The sequence below is a fragment of the Cydia fagiglandana genome, chromosome 6 (assembly GCF_963556715.1).
Source record: "Cydia fagiglandana chromosome 6, ilCydFagi1.1, whole genome shotgun sequence".
NCBI lineage: Eukaryota > Metazoa > Arthropoda > Insecta > Lepidoptera > Tortricidae > Cydia > Cydia fagiglandana.
In genome coordinates this window covers 16,390,348-16,408,115 of record NC_085937.1, presented here as the reverse complement: position 1 = coordinate 16,408,115, position 17,768 = coordinate 16,390,348, and the positions used below count along the sequence as shown (strand labels likewise).

The 17,768-nt window shown below is 39.5% G+C and overlaps 2 protein-coding genes across 2 annotated transcripts in view; both read left to right on the top strand.

The window, feature by feature from the left end:
- The window catches only part of LOC134665427 (mitogen-activated protein kinase ERK-A), a 101,500-nt gene that overhangs the window by 48,543 nt on the left and 35,189 nt on the right, over nt 1-17,768 (top strand). The window lies entirely within an intron of this gene.
- LOC134665608 (uncharacterized) lies at nt 1,187-2,949 on the top strand. The gene has a single exon (XM_063522574.1). It carries the CDS (start codon nt 1,198-1,200, stop codon nt 2,446-2,448), a length of 1,251 nt encoding a protein of 416 aa, XP_063378644.1. The 5' UTR covers nt 1,187-1,197; the 3' UTR covers nt 2,449-2,949.

Here is a 17,768-nt window from a genome sequence, read left to right as displayed (position 1 = left end):
TGAAGATTCTAAGAAGAAAATAGCATGTTTATGTCCTAGGAAATGAACCTGCTATTTTCTTGACTTTAATTCACTGATTAAATTGACAATAAAGATACTATTGATGTTAAACAAAATGCGTTGTACTAAAAAGCTGTGCGATAAGATATCAAATAATAACCTGCGATCCAGAAACTAGATCTTGTTTAAATTAACGCTAAATCGTTATCACAGCTAACACCGTCACGACAAACATGATGCTAATTTGCTTCACTGGCAAATAATAAGCGAAAAAGCATAAGAATCTTTAAATTATACATCTGACACTATCTACTCACTACGCAACATGGAATAAGACACGATAGGTATCAAAATTTCCCACGCCGATTATACGCCGGTCAAATTTATCGGCGGCGGCGGCGTGAAAAAAATCGTCGGCGGCGGCGGCGCGGCGGCGCGGCGCACATGTCTATTAGGCAGTAGGGGCATTAGCATTTAAAAATGACCTCCAACTCCTCAGTCCTGATGATGCAAGGTGTGGCCTGCCCACACTATAGGTATAGCTTGGAAAATATGCGAAGTCCCAAGTAGGTAATCATTTTAGTATGAGGGCGCTTCGAGCCTTCGACCTTACGCGGTGCTCGGCTTTTGGCCTTCGCATTTAGACATGAGCACTAACCTGCCGGACGCTTCGGGCCTTCGGCCCTACGCGGTGCTCGGCCTTCGGCCTTCGCAATTAAGACACTTAACCATTGTTCTCTGTTCGAACCTGCCGGACGTTTCGGGCCTACGGTCCTACGCGGAGCTCGGCCTTCGGCATTCGCAATTAAAACACTTAACCATTGTTCTCTGTTCGAACACTAACCTGCCGGGAGCTTCGGGCCTACGGCCCTACGCGGAGCTCGGCCTTCGGCCTTCGCAATTAAGACACTTGAACCATTGTTCTCTGTTCAAGCATTAACCTGCCGGACGCTTCGGGCCTTCGGCCCTACGCGGAGCTCGACCTTCGGCCTTCGCAATTAAGACATTGGAACCATCGAGAAGCATTCGACCGCCGATGCGAACAGACGTGTTGAAATTATAATTAAATAATATACAAATTAAAATCGTGTGCAATATGCATTGACCTCGATACTGACAAACTGTGTCATGCGATGTTCTTTGCTTGTGTAGTGCAAGTAGTTATGACGTCAAAATGTTTAAACAACTTCAATCAATATGAGTGCTAATAACAGCCCGTTTGGAAGAAGTTCCAAGATTCAGCGTTCCCCGCCATCAACACCAGTACCACCGAATACCGGAAATGAAAATGCACAACCAACGAGCGCAAAAGACCAGACCAGTCTAGACCCGGTACCAACATCAGAAATTCAGAACTGGATGAGCACTATAGATAAATCTCTTAGTGAAATCTGCAGCATATCGACGGAAGGCAAATTGAACTCCGACCAAAAACTCAGGATCCACAATCTTTGTCGAAAGGTTTCCCACGGTTCCGCAAACTTGGCAGTTCTTTACCAAGGCCTTAAAGCAAAGGCACTCGTTAACCACTGCACTCTTCAGACGCTTCAAGGAAAACCAGACCTATCAGACAGTTTACGAGCCCTAAAGGATAGTATCGATAACACTAACAGACCGGCCACAAACGCACTTTCTTTTGCCGATATGGTGAAAACTAGTAACAAAAACGAAATTCGTCCTAATAATTTGAGCTCAGTCGCAATTTATCCTAAAGATCAGTCGAAGTCAAGCGAGGAAACGAAAAACCTAGTACAAAAAATTATTAATCCTGAAGAAATGAAACTGCACGTAAGAGCGCTGCGTAAAGTTAAAAATGGCGGTGTTATCATCAGCACTGATACTAAGGACGACATAGAAAAATTGAAATTGACATTTAAAAACACATCCCCGAATCTCACCATCGATGAACCATTCAAGCGCAGGCCCAGAGTTGTAATAATAGGCGTACCATCGGCTCTACGGGAACAAGAGGTCTACAGTTGTATATATGAACAGAATATAGCCGACAAGTTTCCAGACCTAACTCGGGAAAATTTCTTAGCGTCTATCAAATTAAGCCATAAGTCGGGTAAGAAAGATGCAGAGTCCTGTAACTACGTGATAGAAGTTCCAGCCTACATACGACGAGCTCTCATATCTCAGAACCGAGCTTTCATCAATTGGTCATCGTGTCCTGTCAGAGACTTCACAACTGTTACAAAGTGTTGCAAGTGCCATCTTTACGGCCATGCTGCCAAAACATGCAAGCAATCGGAGCCCACCTGTGGACATTGCAGTAATCTAGGCCACTCGGACAAGGATTGCCTATTTAAATCAGAATATCCCAAATGCGCATCATGTAGTCTCTTCAAAAAACCCAATGGCCATATAACTGGGGACCCTGACTGTCCCGTCAGGAAAATGGCCGAACGACGGTACATAAACTCGATTGATTATGGGGAGGACTAATAAGTACATGTTAAAAGATTATCTGTTAATTTTAATTGTTTGTCTAAGTATACCTAATTAGTTGGTTTGTAGTTATTATCATTAGTAATCGACGTATAGATCGATAATGTTTTTTATACCTTAGTATTTAATGTTTGTATAAAACTGTCATCAATAAGTGCTTTATTTACCCATCAACCTTATGTTTAACTTGCCCTACTAACCTGTAAACCTATCGAAATGCAATTCTTGCCTTGTAACTATTTTTAAGGTAAACTAATAACAACGTATTTAATAATAAAATAAACACGACTGACCTACTTTATAGACATTACAGACACTGACACAGCAATACTTGGTTACTAAGTGTAAGATAATTCAATACCTATTTTATGTCTCTATGTTCATGATTTTATTTTGTTTCATTGTTTATTGTTCTTTAAATTAGTATATTATCTCTTTGCCTGAGATACAGGATATTCCTAGTTCAGGCGCACGTAACAATATACGTAAAATGTAAATGTTCACGCATAATGTAACATTAGCAATAAGGTTTTGTCAATAAATTATTCTTATTCTTATTCTTATTGTTCTCTGTTCGAGCACTAACCTGCCGGACGCTTCGGGCCTTCGGCCTTCGCACTCAAGACACTTGAACCATTGTTCTCCGTTCGAGCACTAACCTGCCGGGCGCTACGGGCCTACGGCCCTACGTGTAGCTCGGCCTTCGGCCTTCGCAATTAAGACACTTGAACCATTGTTCTCTGTTCGAGCACTAAATGTTCTCTGTTCGAGCACTAACCTGCCGGACGCTTCGGGCCTACGGCCCTACGTGGAGCTCGGCCTTCGGCCTTCACAATTGAGACACTTGAACCATTGTTCTCTATTTGAGTACTAACACTAACCTGCCGGACGCTTCGGGCCTTCGGCCCTACGCGGAGCTCGGCCTTCGGCCTTCGCAATCAAGACACTCGAACCATTGTTCTCTGTTCAAGCACTAACCTGCCGGGCGCTTCGGCCTTCGCAATTAAGACACTTGAACCATTGTTCTCTGTTCGAGCACTAACGTGCCGGACGCTACGGGCCTTCGGCCCTACGCGGAGCTCGGCCTTCGACCTTCGCAATTAAGACACTTGAACCATTGTTCTCTGTTCGAGCACTAACCTGCTGGACGCTTCGGGCCTTCGGCCCTACGCGGAGCTCGGCCTTCGGCCTTCGCAATTAAGAACCTTGAACCATTGTTCTCTGTTCGAGCACTAACCTGCCGGACGCTTCGGGCCTTCGGCCCTACGCGGAGCTCGGTCTTCGGCCTTCGCAGTTAAGACACTTGAACCATTGTTCTCTATTTGAGCACTAACACTAACCTGCCGGACGCTTCGGGCCTTCGGCCCTACGCGTAGCTCGGCCTTCGGCCTTCGCAATTAAGACACTTGAACCATTGTTCTCTGTTCGAGCATTAACCTGCCGGACGCTACGGGCCTTCGGCCCTACGCGGAGCTCGGCCTTCGGCCTTCGCAATTAAGACACTTGAACCATTGTTCTCTGTTTGAGCACTAACCTGCCGGACGCTTCGGGCTCTCAACTAAAAACTTAAAAATAAAATTAAGGTAAAAAAGTTTTAAGTTAAACGGTTTTATTTTAATAGATGTGTACCAAAAACTAGAAAATAAAAATTATTATACTAATCGGAGTTCTATATATGTACTACCTATGTTTCTTTTCTGGGCAGTATTCATGCAAGACGTGTAGCAAAATGTAGTTTTCTCGAGTCTGATTCTAAACGCCACTTTTCGACACTATGTCAGTGGATTAAGTATTAATCGGATTTTTTTCTCAGACTAAAATAAAAACGTGGAGCCATTATTCCAAAAAAAACCTTTAGCAAAATGGCGCAGTTAAACATCCCATACGTACCGAAGACATCAAATCCACCTAATGTTCCGCAACTTCGCCCTATAGAAGATTTTTGGGCAAATCTAAAGAGGCGAGTATATTGCAATAATTTTCGTCCCAAAAATGTACAGAGTTTGATTCGAAAAATAAAATCGGAGCTGAATAAAGTGCCGACATCTGTGTTTTCGACAGCGATGGACAAAGTACCACAGAACTGCCGTAAAGCATCTCGCATGGGAGTAAACTATTTTATACATTAAGCCTTGATATATACATTATTATAAGAACATAATTATTTTAAAAAAGAAAGGTGTTTTTTTTATTTAAAACAATATTGAACTTTGTCCAAATTTCACTCCGCATACGTTAAATGAATGGAATAGTTCTCGTGATTTTTCTATTTTTTCCGTGTGATGTTTTCATGTCATTTTCCTGTATCTAACATTTTACAAAAGTCTATTAGCTTTTGATAATAGTTGGTTCTGGAAAAGGAGGTGTTTATATTTTAAGAAAATATCAGATTTTTCAAGAAAATATTAATACATAGTTGAGAGGTGGGAGGCTTTGTTACCCACACAAAGTGCGATTATATGGCTTCTATTATGTAGAGAAAAGTGGTTGCGGATTTGTTCAATTTAATATTGCAAAGATTCCAGGAAATTATGTATAGAATATTCGTCACAGTTCATTACATCGACGAATAAATACCTAAGTGTAAATCTAATCTCGGTCGTATGGCTGTTACTAACTTACGAAGTTGTATTTTCATTTTCCCCCTAATGGAACATAATGGCGCCGAGAGATAAATGACTACTTAGAAATAGGCTATTTCCAGGCGGCCGTGCCTATCGAAGGTGTTTCCTGAAATACGGGGGGGATATTTTATTCAACGTGCTTGTGGTTACTTCCATGACGCGTGCCAGTATTAAATCACCTGTAAGTACATTTTCTCAAACATGCAATGAAATATTGATGTTATGTTCCTTATAATAGGCTGCGAAGTATGACGTTTCAGGTGCGGCTAGGACAAAAGGTCGTTAATGGAATTTCATACACATCTTGCAGGCCTAGGCCGGCAAAGTCCTCTTTTTTAATTTTCATTTCACAGATATTTGTGACACAGCATCGTGGCATTCATCCATTAAAAAAAACTAGAGGCAGTTATTGCTTTATGGTTCGTAATGACACTCTGCCACTACGCCTATAAAAAAAAAAACAAAAAACAATGTTTGCTATAATTTGCTGTTTTATTTGTATAAAATCAACATGAACTTAATAAATAATACATTCTATAATTTTAAATTATAAATTTAAAAACACAAATAAAAATATTTAAAATATTTCATCTAAACGTTAGCGGTAAAAAGGTCTACTCAAACACGCGTAGTGATTTTTTTAAATTGTTATGGAGGTAAAGTTGAAAAATATTAATTCTGTTTTATTGGATTTATGGTGCGTTGTTGATTTTTTGACTTTAATATGAGTTCCGACGAAATAATGAAATTAATATTAATTGTAATCGTATGTGTTGGAATTGGCAGCGTAAGCAGAATTGATTTTAAATAACTTGCTGCCTCTGCCGCCAAGTCAAAGACGAAGTATGTATATGGTTGCTTATGGCAATTTTATTATTTGAGAAACTAAGAAAAATGGCTTACAGTTTATTAGAAACAGTTTTGTGGCATATTTTAAATGAATGTAACTACAAATTCATAAAGCAACGATGTATGTGAAACATGATATCAACATGAAAGACTATGTAAACCTTTGTGACGAAAACGACAGTCAGACGGATACAAGGCGAATAAATCAAAGATACATGAAAATATACGGGTAGTAAAAATACACGACTCGTGTAAAACATACGCGTGATAATGATATAGGTACGTGTTGGTTATATTTTGGGTGTAGTTTACTTTTAGTTTTTTCTATAAATAAAACTTGGGTTTTGTCGTGAATAAAAAATAATTAGATTTAAAGTTGCGTTGCATTGTAGTGAATAAAAAATAATTAGGTTTTAAAGTGTTTAAATAGTTAATGGATTAATGCCTCGGATAAGATCCGCAGTAAAACATTGGACTATTGGAGTACAAGGGTCCTCTTGTTATTCTAACCTGGTTAATGGGAACTTGGTAGGATATTGAAAAGATAAAACCAAATATATGACATGCAATTTAATATACTCCGCTAACTACTTACAAGGCACTCCGCCTTAGGGCGGGCGCTACTCAAAATACAATCTGTTTTTATAAACCGTTGGCGGTTATGGGGTGACACCATAGTAAACCTTAATCTACGGTCGCGAGACGGACGAGACGCGGAGTTTTGGCCAAAACCTAGGATAAAAGTCTAGTGCACTCACGGATACCGAACGTAGCTTTCATCCTGGAACTTAGCGTAGCAGACAGATCGACGTAGATCAGCGGCGGGCGTTCATCGAGCCCCAGCTGTGACAAGCTAGGGCGAGAACAAACCGCGGCGCTCGGACTTTCACGGGAAGGACCCGCGTGAAGACACCTTGGAGTCGTCGGACAGCAGCATAGCCATCCGACACACGGCCTGCAGATCGAGGCCGCGTCCTACGGCGTAGAAGCAGCGTCAGCATGACGCTCAGCAAAATCGGGAACGCGCAACAGCGCGCCAGGGAACACGGTCACCAACCGTGCTCATGTCCATCGGCGACACGGGACGCACTAAGTAAATCACGCGCACAATTCACGCACAGCGATATACGCACTTTATAAATCGGTCTCCCACCAGCCGGACCAGGCGGCGGAAGGAGACGAGGCAATTCCTCTTAATCTTTAATTAGAAACCATCTACATCCTAGCGTATTCCTATTCCAAGTCCAAGTGTAGTGACAGTGACAGTTCGAAATCTTCCCCTACCGGACACGTTGCGTTTCGATTCACATCAACACATTAAACGTCAAACCAACTTAAATCTTTTCTAAATCAAATGGTTCTCGAAAAATATCAATGCTCATTAATACTTGTAATATTTTAAGTGGTTAATAATAATTACTAATAATTATATTTTTATCGTACGTTTCTACTTTGTTTCCTTTGGAATATATCCTTGCTTATGCCTGAACAAAACGCCTATATTCTTAGCTGTCACCGGGCTGTCAAACTTACGACTACCCAACGAAAGTCTTTTTTATGTTTTTATATAATTTCATAAATGATTCTAAAATACAAATTAAATTAGGATGTGACCTACTTGGGCAGTTAGAGTAGACCACGAGGATCGTTTTGATATGCATGAAGCCAGGTTTGGTCCAGCAATCTCTGCACAATCTGGGTGACAAGTTCCGTTCGAGTGGCATGCTCTTTGGACTTGTTTCTTCGAAACCAGTTAGCCAGGAGACAGTATCTGCTAATCAACCTACAGCTGAGAAGGTACATTACAGTTTTACATAAGTGTCATACTCTGGTGTATGTTATTCTGTCCAAAATGCGACACTAATGTTGTACAGGTTACATTGTATGAGAAAGTACATGTTTGGTATAGGAAATTATGTAGCATCGCTACAATATCCCCTCTCTCGGCAAAGAGGTTAAGCACCGGTTAACCGAGGCAGCCGGGGTAACCGGAGAAAAAAAAAAAAAAAATTAACCGAATACCTAATCAACAAGTCCATTAGGACGTTAATTATGCATGTAGATATGCCTATCTGTTTGACATTATTTCTAAATTTTAACTCTATTAGAAATCACAGTGCATGGCCACTACACTATGGTTTCTGCAACCTAATTAAAAAATATTTTTTTAATTCAAGTAATCCTATATTGACTGGTCTAGCCACTATTCAACATAAAATAATAATAAGCTAACTCCCTATTCTAAGGTTCACTAAAGTATTTAAATCCAATTTAAATATTAAGTATTTTCAACTATATTTATAAATTCTTACTATTTAGTATATTACAAGTAATCATATACCTAATGCAATATTAAGAATTAAGTTTTAATATGGCATGCCCTACTATGTACATGCCTATGACTACAAAATTAAATTACTAGTACCTTAATGTAATGTGGTAACTAGTTGCTAATTTATATCTACAAATAATATCAATAATAGTGGAGGCTAACTTGTAGCTCACACTCAAGTCAAATCCCAATGTGTAGCCAGTGGGCTTACACTAAGTGAAAAAAAAAACTTAGTTTTCTTTTTCATGTCTAAGTCAGTGAATTATTTCCAATATAATTACATCACCCTGGACCCTTAGGGTGTGTAGTCACAAAAAAATTTGGTTTCCCTGGAAACGCTTGAAAAAACATCTTGACCAAATGAGTCAAGGAGGTACGCGTACTCAAAAAAAATGGGTTGTTACCTAAGTTCACCCAAATAAAAAAATAAGTTACTAACTTGAAAATACACCTTGTAAAGTATAATATTGAGCATAATGTCACTGAACCAATGCTTTAAAATTAAATGGTAACTGATTTTTTTCAGATTACCTTAACTACAAAGCGGTTTGCTCTAGCAGTCGGAAATTCGGAGGTTATGTGACGAATCAGGAATACTACTCCAAATGGAATGCAGCATGCCGTTCAACAACATGTCCCTACCTTTAGCGTATACAAATGGTGCATGTTTCAGCAGAACTTTAAAAAATGCTATGCTAAGATAGCCGAAATTGAGGTTGATTCTAAGACCAATTTCCTCAGGTTTCAAAAAAAAAAACAAAAACAAATAATATGAACATTTAAGTTCTATAAAATAGTTCTATTTAGAACTGAATAAGTCAAAAACAAAGAAATTTAGAGTGTCTCGTCTATCATACTAAGTCACCGGAATGAAAAGTTTGAGTTGGTTTGAGAAATAAAAATGAATAAATATTTTAATACTTTTGAAATGGGTGGGTCGGGCGGGTGGTTGTCTAACGCGGCACCCCATGGTCGCGTATTAAACAATGAGGCATTAGGCATGGGTAGGGGTGAGTAGATAAGGTATCCCCCCCTCCTACTTCATAAAATTCCTCTCCTTCCCCGTCCGGCATGTCGGTAGAAAAAATGGTTTGCTTGTGTCAGGGTATGTAATAAAGTATAATAAATTGGTAACACTTCACTTTATACATGAAGTGTTAAAATAAATTACCTACCTCTCAAATGGAGCATGGTGAAAAAATAATATGTGGCTGAGCGCTATGCTAATTAGTCATAGTGTAGCCTAATAATAATTGTAATAATTGATGAATTTGCTACCCTGTCACAAGTAAACTTACAAATTAATTAATATTATATTTTTAAAACAAATAATTTCACTCAATTTTTTAAATATTAAGTTTTTTTAAATGACAAAAATTTTATAAATTTATGTTATCACTCTCCCAAGCTCACAGTAACCAGGCTATATATTGAATTTAAGCTTTCTTCGGGCGCCATTGTCGTGAATAAAAAATAATTAGATTTAAAGTTGCGTTGCATTGTAGTGAATAAAAAATAATTAGGTTTTAAAGTGTTTAAATAGTTAATGGATTAATGCCTCGGATAAGATCCGCAGTAAAACATTGGACTATTGGAGTACAAGGGTCCTCTTGTTATTCTAACCTGGTTAATGGGAACTTGGTAGGATATTGAAAAGATAAAACCAAATATATGACATGCAATTTAATATACTCCGCTAACTACTTACAAGGCACTCCGCCTTAGGGCGGGCGCTACTCAAAATACAATCTGTTTTTATAAACCGTTGGCGGTTATGGGGTGACACCATAGTAAACCTTAATCTACGGTCGCGAGACGGACGAGACGCGGAGTTTTGGCCAAAACCTAGGATAAAAGTCTAGTGCACTCACGGATACCGAACGTAGCTTTCATCCTGGAACTTAGCGTAGCAGACAGATCGACGTAGATCAGCGGCGGGCGTTCATCGAGCCCCAGCTGTGACAAGCTAGGGCGAGAACAAACCGCGGCGCTCGGACTTTCACGGGAAGGACCCGCGTGAAGACACCTTGGAGTCGTCGGACAGCAGCATAGCCATCCGACACACGGCCTGCAGATCGAGGCCGCGTCCTACGGCGTAGAAGCAGCGTCAGCATGACGCTCAGCAAAATCGGGAACGCGCAACAGCGCGCCAGGGAACACGGTCACCAACCGTGCTCATGTCCATCGGCGACACGGGACGCACTAAGTAAATCACGCGCACAATTCACGCACAGCGATATACGCACTTTATAAATCGGTCTCCCACCAGCCGGACCAGGCGGCGGAAGGAGACGAGGCAATTCCTCTTAATCTTTAATTAGAAACCATCTACATCCTAGCGTATTCCTATTCCAAGTCCAAGTGTAGTGACAGTGACAGTTCGAAATCTTCCCCTACCGGACACGTTGCGTTTCGATTCACATCAACACATTAAACGTCAAACCAACTTAAATCTTTTCTAAATCAAATGGTTCTCGAAAAATATCAATGCTCATTAATACTTGTAATATTTTAAGTGGTTAATAATAATTACTAATAATTATATTTTTATCGTACGTTTCTACTTTGTTTCCTTTGGAATATATCCTTGCTTATGCCTGAACAAAACGCCTATATTCTTAGCTGTCACCGGGCTGTCAAACTTACGACTACCCAACGAAAGTCTTTTTTATGTTTTTATATAATTTCATAAATGATTCTAAAATACAAATTAAATTAGGATGTGACCTACTTGGGCAGTTAGAGTAGACCACGAGGATCGTTTTGATATGCATGAAGCCAGGTTTGGTCCAGCAATCTCTGCACAATCTGGGTGACAAGTTCCGTTCGAGTGGCATGCTCTTTGGACTTGTTTCTTCGAAACCAGTTAGCCAGGAGACAGTATCTGCTAATCAACCTACAGCTGAGAAGGTACATTACAGTTTTACATAAGTGTCATACTCTGGTGTATGTTATTCTGTCCAAAATGCGACACTAATGTTGTACAGGTTACATTGTATGAGAAAGTACATGTTTGGTATAGGAAATTATGTAGCATCGCTACAGTTTCGTGGATTTTTTATTTTATTTATTTCATTGCATGTTTGAGAAAAGCACTATACATACCTCGGCGGGAAATGGGGTTGCCCGCGCTCAGACCTATCCGGCCTCGCTTCGCTCGGCCGTCTATATGTCTTCGGCCGGCAACCCCTTTTGTCCCGGCCTCTGTAGTAATGTACTATTTTTGTTGTTATGGTAATGCGTTCAGCAGTAAATATAGGAATAGCCACATTGCTTGAGGATAGTGATAGGTTGTTCTTTAGTTATAATAGTTAAAATCGATAACATATGATTAGACTGTAACTACTAGGCTTGCAAACAATAAGTGTTAACTAATTTAATCTGATTATCATATCTTCGTGAGTAAGCGTACGATCAAATTCAACGACGTCTATACCTTCTTGACTATATAGGAAGAAGTTACAAGGTCAGATTTATAGGTTTTGATCAATACAAAAATGTCAACTAGAGGAACCCAACCCACACGACCTTAATCTATCAACAAGATGAATATCACCTCATTTTCACGCCATTTCTGACTTTACACGAATCTAGTTTTATTTAGGTAGGTACGCAGCTGTTTAAATCACCGCCGTTCATAAGGTGCCGTGTCCCGAGATTACGCTAATGTGCTCCATAATACGTTTACTTATGTTTGTCGTGCAATATTATACTGAGCTGAGCGTAGTCATTTCTCAAAGTTACGAATTATGTTATTTAATGTATAATTTAGAAGATTTTGAGTAGACAGGCGTTTGTAAAATTAAACTTCACCGACAGATGTGTTGCAGATTTGTTATTGTTTATTATCAAATAATGTTCCGTATTTTGTATATATTACCGCCAATCATAACGTATTGCGCTACGTGCCCGGATTACGCTAATGTATATTCAATGAGCGGGATATATTTCTAAAGTCGTTACAATAAGCCTTTATGTTGCAACAAAACGGCACAATAAACGCGTCGTTAGGCCTTTGTTATTTTAAATATGGCTCCCAACCCAAAAATAGACCGCCGATTTGATAAATATTGCCGAAAACCAGTGAGGGCCATACAGAAGCGGCCAAAATGGAGGAATTAAATAATTCCGAATGATAATGCCGACGAATTAAAATATCGCATAATGACACCTCTGGAGTTGAAAGGCCATAAAGGCATCACTGTCTGCTTATCATTGCTTGCCATTGTCTTTGATTTGTTTTAAATTTGCCCTAAATTTTCAAGGGAAAAACAATTCACTTTTCAAACAATAAAACTCTTGATTTCTTCCAATCTCATGTCACAAGCCCAATAGACACCCCCGGTTGTAACGGAACAGTGAACCGAATAAAAAGATAATTGAATCTGGGCGTCCCGAATATTCCTCCAGTCCGCCGGGTTCCATTCGTGAACTATTCAAAAGCTAAATTGTTGGTATCGTGCGCTACAAAATCGCTTGAAACCGTACTATCTTTCCAACTTTGTCGGCCAGGGAACGGTGCTGAATTTACACCAAAGTGCATGCTACATTGTTTTTTTGTAAGTTTTTTTGTGCCCAAACGCTCGTTGGCAGCATATTTGCATTTTAGTTTGCTGAAAGCACTAGCAAAGCGGGTTTTATAGCACAATGTGTGCTGCGGTAAATAAGTTTAAAGAGACTGGGTCGCCTCTCATTAGGCGTAACGAACTCTACTGAGATATCATTCCAAGTGCTCTCCGAGCCAGACGCTACAAACCACCTACATCTATAATCTTCTTTTGCAACGCAATTTACATATATGCGCTTATGTTCAATTGGTTACTTTTTGGAGTGCGTACAGGAATTGCATGACCTGATTTCTCGTCTTCCGTTCCATCACCGGACCTCAGGCGAAGAGACAATCATTATTTAGTCGATATAATTTATTCGCACGAATCGATTTGCTTCGTATATCTCAACGGGAACTATATATTGATTTGCCGGCGTGCCTCTTCATAAATGCGTCTAGGACAGGTTTGTCGTCACTTTTCCCAAAATGAGACTGGGGTATGGACTATGGTTATAAACACAAGATTATTGGTCGTCAATAAAAAAGCTACCTACGTAACTCGAGGTCTTGTTATCCAAGCTCATCATAGTAAGCGACTCGCCGGCGGCGGCGCTCCCTCAAGTACCTAATGGTAATGCTCGGCCTGAAATTCAAGCATGACGAACGCTTTACTGCGCCACGTCCACTTCATACGACATTAAATGTGAGAGCTCGGCTTTATATGCACATTATGGCGTATGACCGTGCTAGATTTTAGGGTAACGAACAGATTAGCGCGATTTGTTGGGTTACTGTAGTCGCTTGTGTATACATAAAGATTATAAAGTCACCCTTTAGTGACTCATCAGTTATTTTAAAGACAGGGTTTGAATAGCGGAAACATCATAAAAGGGTTATTTACGTCGGTGAAAACGTTTTTACTATAGTTAAGGTTATGCGTCTCTCCTGTAGGTATCGTAAAGTAAACGAACTTAAAAGCCTAATTTTCTTACTTTATCCTTCTAGGCATGTTTAAATTAAAAAAATATATTATCTTAAATAAGTCTATATAGCATCAAATCATTCCACCGAAAATTAATTTAAGCAGGTACCTACAAGATAAAGTGGCCATTTATCTTAAAACAAGATTGTAAGTTAAAACGAAGCACTGCACACTTCCTGTCGACTCTCGCTAACATTAAAACAAATGACAATCATTAATGTAATTATCATTAAACTCTGGCCCAATGTTTTTTTTTAATGAAAAGAAAATGAGAATTAATTGTAATATTAGGAAGTTATGATAATTTGAGTAAAGCAAATGCGAGTGACAGAGGGATATGAAAAAAAGAAGTAGCTCAAGTGAAATGTATAAGAGCATTGAATGCCTTATTGTGAATGATGTATACCACGTCATAAACAACATAGGAGAGGCCATCTACGTAGCAAATTAGTATTCATGGAAAACAACACAGATACCCACAGGCTCCAACATTTACTCGCACTCGAATTCCGAGCTAGTACATTTACATAAAAACCTATTTGACGCAGTGGAACGGCCCATTAATTCTTATTTAAACATTTATTTAGGACTTGGGTCGTCGCCGTTACATGATGGAGATGACTGTTACTGAACGATACCACGTTGATAAGGCTGAGTTGACTATATGAGCACTTTGTTCAGTCCGGTTATTAAGCCAATATTCTGAAATCTAAATTGTCTTCGATTACCACGATAGTTTATCATGATACCTTTCTCCATTGCACCACGAACGCTGTAAAGAGTTTGAAACGTCGGGATGCATATAAATTCACTAATAAACATTATAAGGACATCGTTTTACACAAATTGACTAAGCTATACAGTAAGCTCAAGAAGGCTTGTATTATGGGTACTCAGACAACGATATATGTTTGAAATAATATACAAATACTCACATAGAAAACACCCATCACTCAGGAACAAATATGTGCTTGGGCACCGGCATTCGAACACAGGACTTCATAGGCCAGGGATCACTACCGAAATACCGACAAGGCCAGACCGGTCGTCCAAGAAAAAAACATATAGAGAGATACATGGATGGAGGGTGGAATATGCTATGTAGGATGAAATCAGACTACGAATAATATTTAAATATATTTTGATCACAATACACTTATCTGTTTTACCGTAATAACAGAACACTTTGAAGCGTTCTTTTATGAGATATTTTAAAATTATCTCTTTGTTTGCCATGTAGTATTGTGCGGGCTTTGGAGGTTCAAAATCATTGTATTCTCTTATACATTACTGGCTCTCGTGCGGGCAACGGATCTTCGCTATACCGCTATAGGATAGGAAATTGAGTGTCAACGTTTTATAACGTTCCCGCTTTTTCCACTATTTTCGCTTGCTTATACAGAAAATGAAGTTTCTCGGTGCAGGAAATAGCACTATTCTTTCTCGAAGTGCAAAATATCGAAAACTCGACCGGAGTACTTTGATTACCTTTTATAACTGAGTCTTTAAAGTGACTTTCAATAGAAATTTAATATTAGCAAAGGCTCAGTTCTAATAATTTTATTTGCCATTGCTGTTTGAACTTCAGATAATACGACTATATTGGTTCTCAATAAAATTGGCTCAATTTATGCTAACAGGCATTTCGATTGGCATACGTACTTAGAAATAAATTCGCTTCCTTTCCTATCTACTTGTGTCGCCCAGGGACCCAATTTTGGCTATAGCAAATACTATCTTATTTAGACTTCCATTATTCGCTGAATGGCGTACTAAGCAAACCTAACGAATGAGTTTGTAGAAGACTTCAATTTGCATAGTTGATTTAGCTGTCAATATGATATGTACGGGACGGGTCGACCTCGTAAGCACTCGTAAGGCTCTGAATAAAATATGGCGTCAAATAGACAAAAAGGGAATATTGAGAAACAGCGTACCATATGATATGACACAGGTCACGAAATGCTAACCATGCTGCGGGAATTAAATCATGGATTATTTATAAATAATATATAAATCGTATCTAAGGATGGGAAAAACATGTTGTTGTTCTTTTATTGACGTTTAGGTCATTAGCAGCAGTGACGTGACGCACGCGTTTGCTTTAATTGTGTCATTTTGTATAGGATTCAGAGTTTCCATATCGTTCCGCTTGGCGCGGTTCAAAATCCCATACAAAAATAGACATAACGCAAACGGACATGGTGGAGGTGGATCTGAGCAAACTTCGAGTCAAATATTGGCGACCGAGAAAAGTGCCGCTGTATGGTGTCGGAGGCCAAGTCTCATTTTGGGTTGCTGAGCCAACGGAGTAAGTGAGTAGTAAATTATGGCCGTAAAATATATAGCTATAGACTGACAATTGGAATTATCTTCATGGTTTATGAAATATGACATATGCTATGACAAATAGGCTGACAGCGTAGGCTTAGAAATTGGGTTCATTGCATTGCTTGGGGTTTTTCACGTATATAATTATCAAGTTATAAATATTTTGTGACGAAAATGTATAGTTTACGCGATTATCGTTACTCCATTGATACCATTACCCAAAACTGAAACCAAATTGTTCTGCAAAGTCGTTAGCTAAGGGAAAATTATCCTAAACGAGCGCGTTTCAGTATCGTCGCGTAATCTAATCTCCCTTGCCATCATTTACGCAGTATTCTATTGTCTTATCTCCCGCAGGCGAGGCTCGGGTCCTTATAACTTTAGCCCCAAGGGTCGTATGTTGTATATAGCCGTTATATTAGATACTAAAAGAAAAGTTACTGTTTAAACAGCCGCGAAACAAGGTAATACGCCTTGTTAAAAGTTCTCAGTCGGACGTGTCGCCTTCAATATAGTCGTCATTATGTGTAACTACGGAAAATACTTTAGATTTTTGTTCGTAAATCTTGTAACGATTTGAGATTCCGTCACACAGGCGCGTTTTCCAGGCGGGACGTGAGAGCGGAGTGAGCGTTTTATATGTAAAAATTGTAAAAGCGGCGCGCCCCGCTCACGCGCCGCCCGCAAAACGCGCCTGTGTGACGGAGCCTTTAGATGTTAAAACGGAAGTCCTTCCTGGTATCCTGTAACACGATATTTCTTTGGCAATATTTCTGGGGCCCAATTTTATATATATGTATAGTTTGCTTCGTTCCACACTAATGACTTCTGATTTATAAATTTGGCCGAATCGACCTAATGACATGATATTTTTTGCTTATTTTGACAGGGATGTAGATACCTATATTATGTTTAATATGCAAAATCATTTTTGGTCTGTCCCTCCCTACGATCATTGATTGTCATCAGTCATCATTACTCATTTCATATTTCACGGACGTCCGCGCCAAAAACACATCTCACATCAGCATACTGTGATTAACTGGTCACACGTTATGTTTACGGCGTAAATTATCATTGTTTGTTATTAATTACGCCAGCCGCCCTCGCAATTTTAAAAGCCGGCATAATTGAAACGTGAGAAGTTTAAATTGCTAAAAAAAACATTTATCTAAAATAAAACATCCCTTGTCACCTTGAGAATTAATAGCATGACCTAAATAAACAGGGAGCTCGTTTTCTTCACGGTTGTCTATCTTATTACGGTTCCGTACCCAAAGGGTAAAAACCGGGCAAGTGCGAGTCGGACTCGCGCACGAAGGGTTCCGTACCATAATGCAAAAAAAGGCAAAAAAAAACGGTCACCCAATCCAAGTACTGACCCCGCCCGACGTTGCTTAACTTTGGTCAAAAATTACGTTTGTTGTATGGGAGCCCCACTATTTTATTCTGTTTTTAGTATTTGTTGTTATAGCGGCAACAGAAATACATCATCTGTGAAAATTTCAACTGTCTATCTATCACGGTTCGTGAGATACAGCCTGGTGACTGACGGACGGACGGACGGACACCAGAGTCTTAGTAATAGGGTCCCGTTTTACCCTTTGGGTACGGAACCCTAAAAACGGGACCCTATTTCTAAGACTCCCC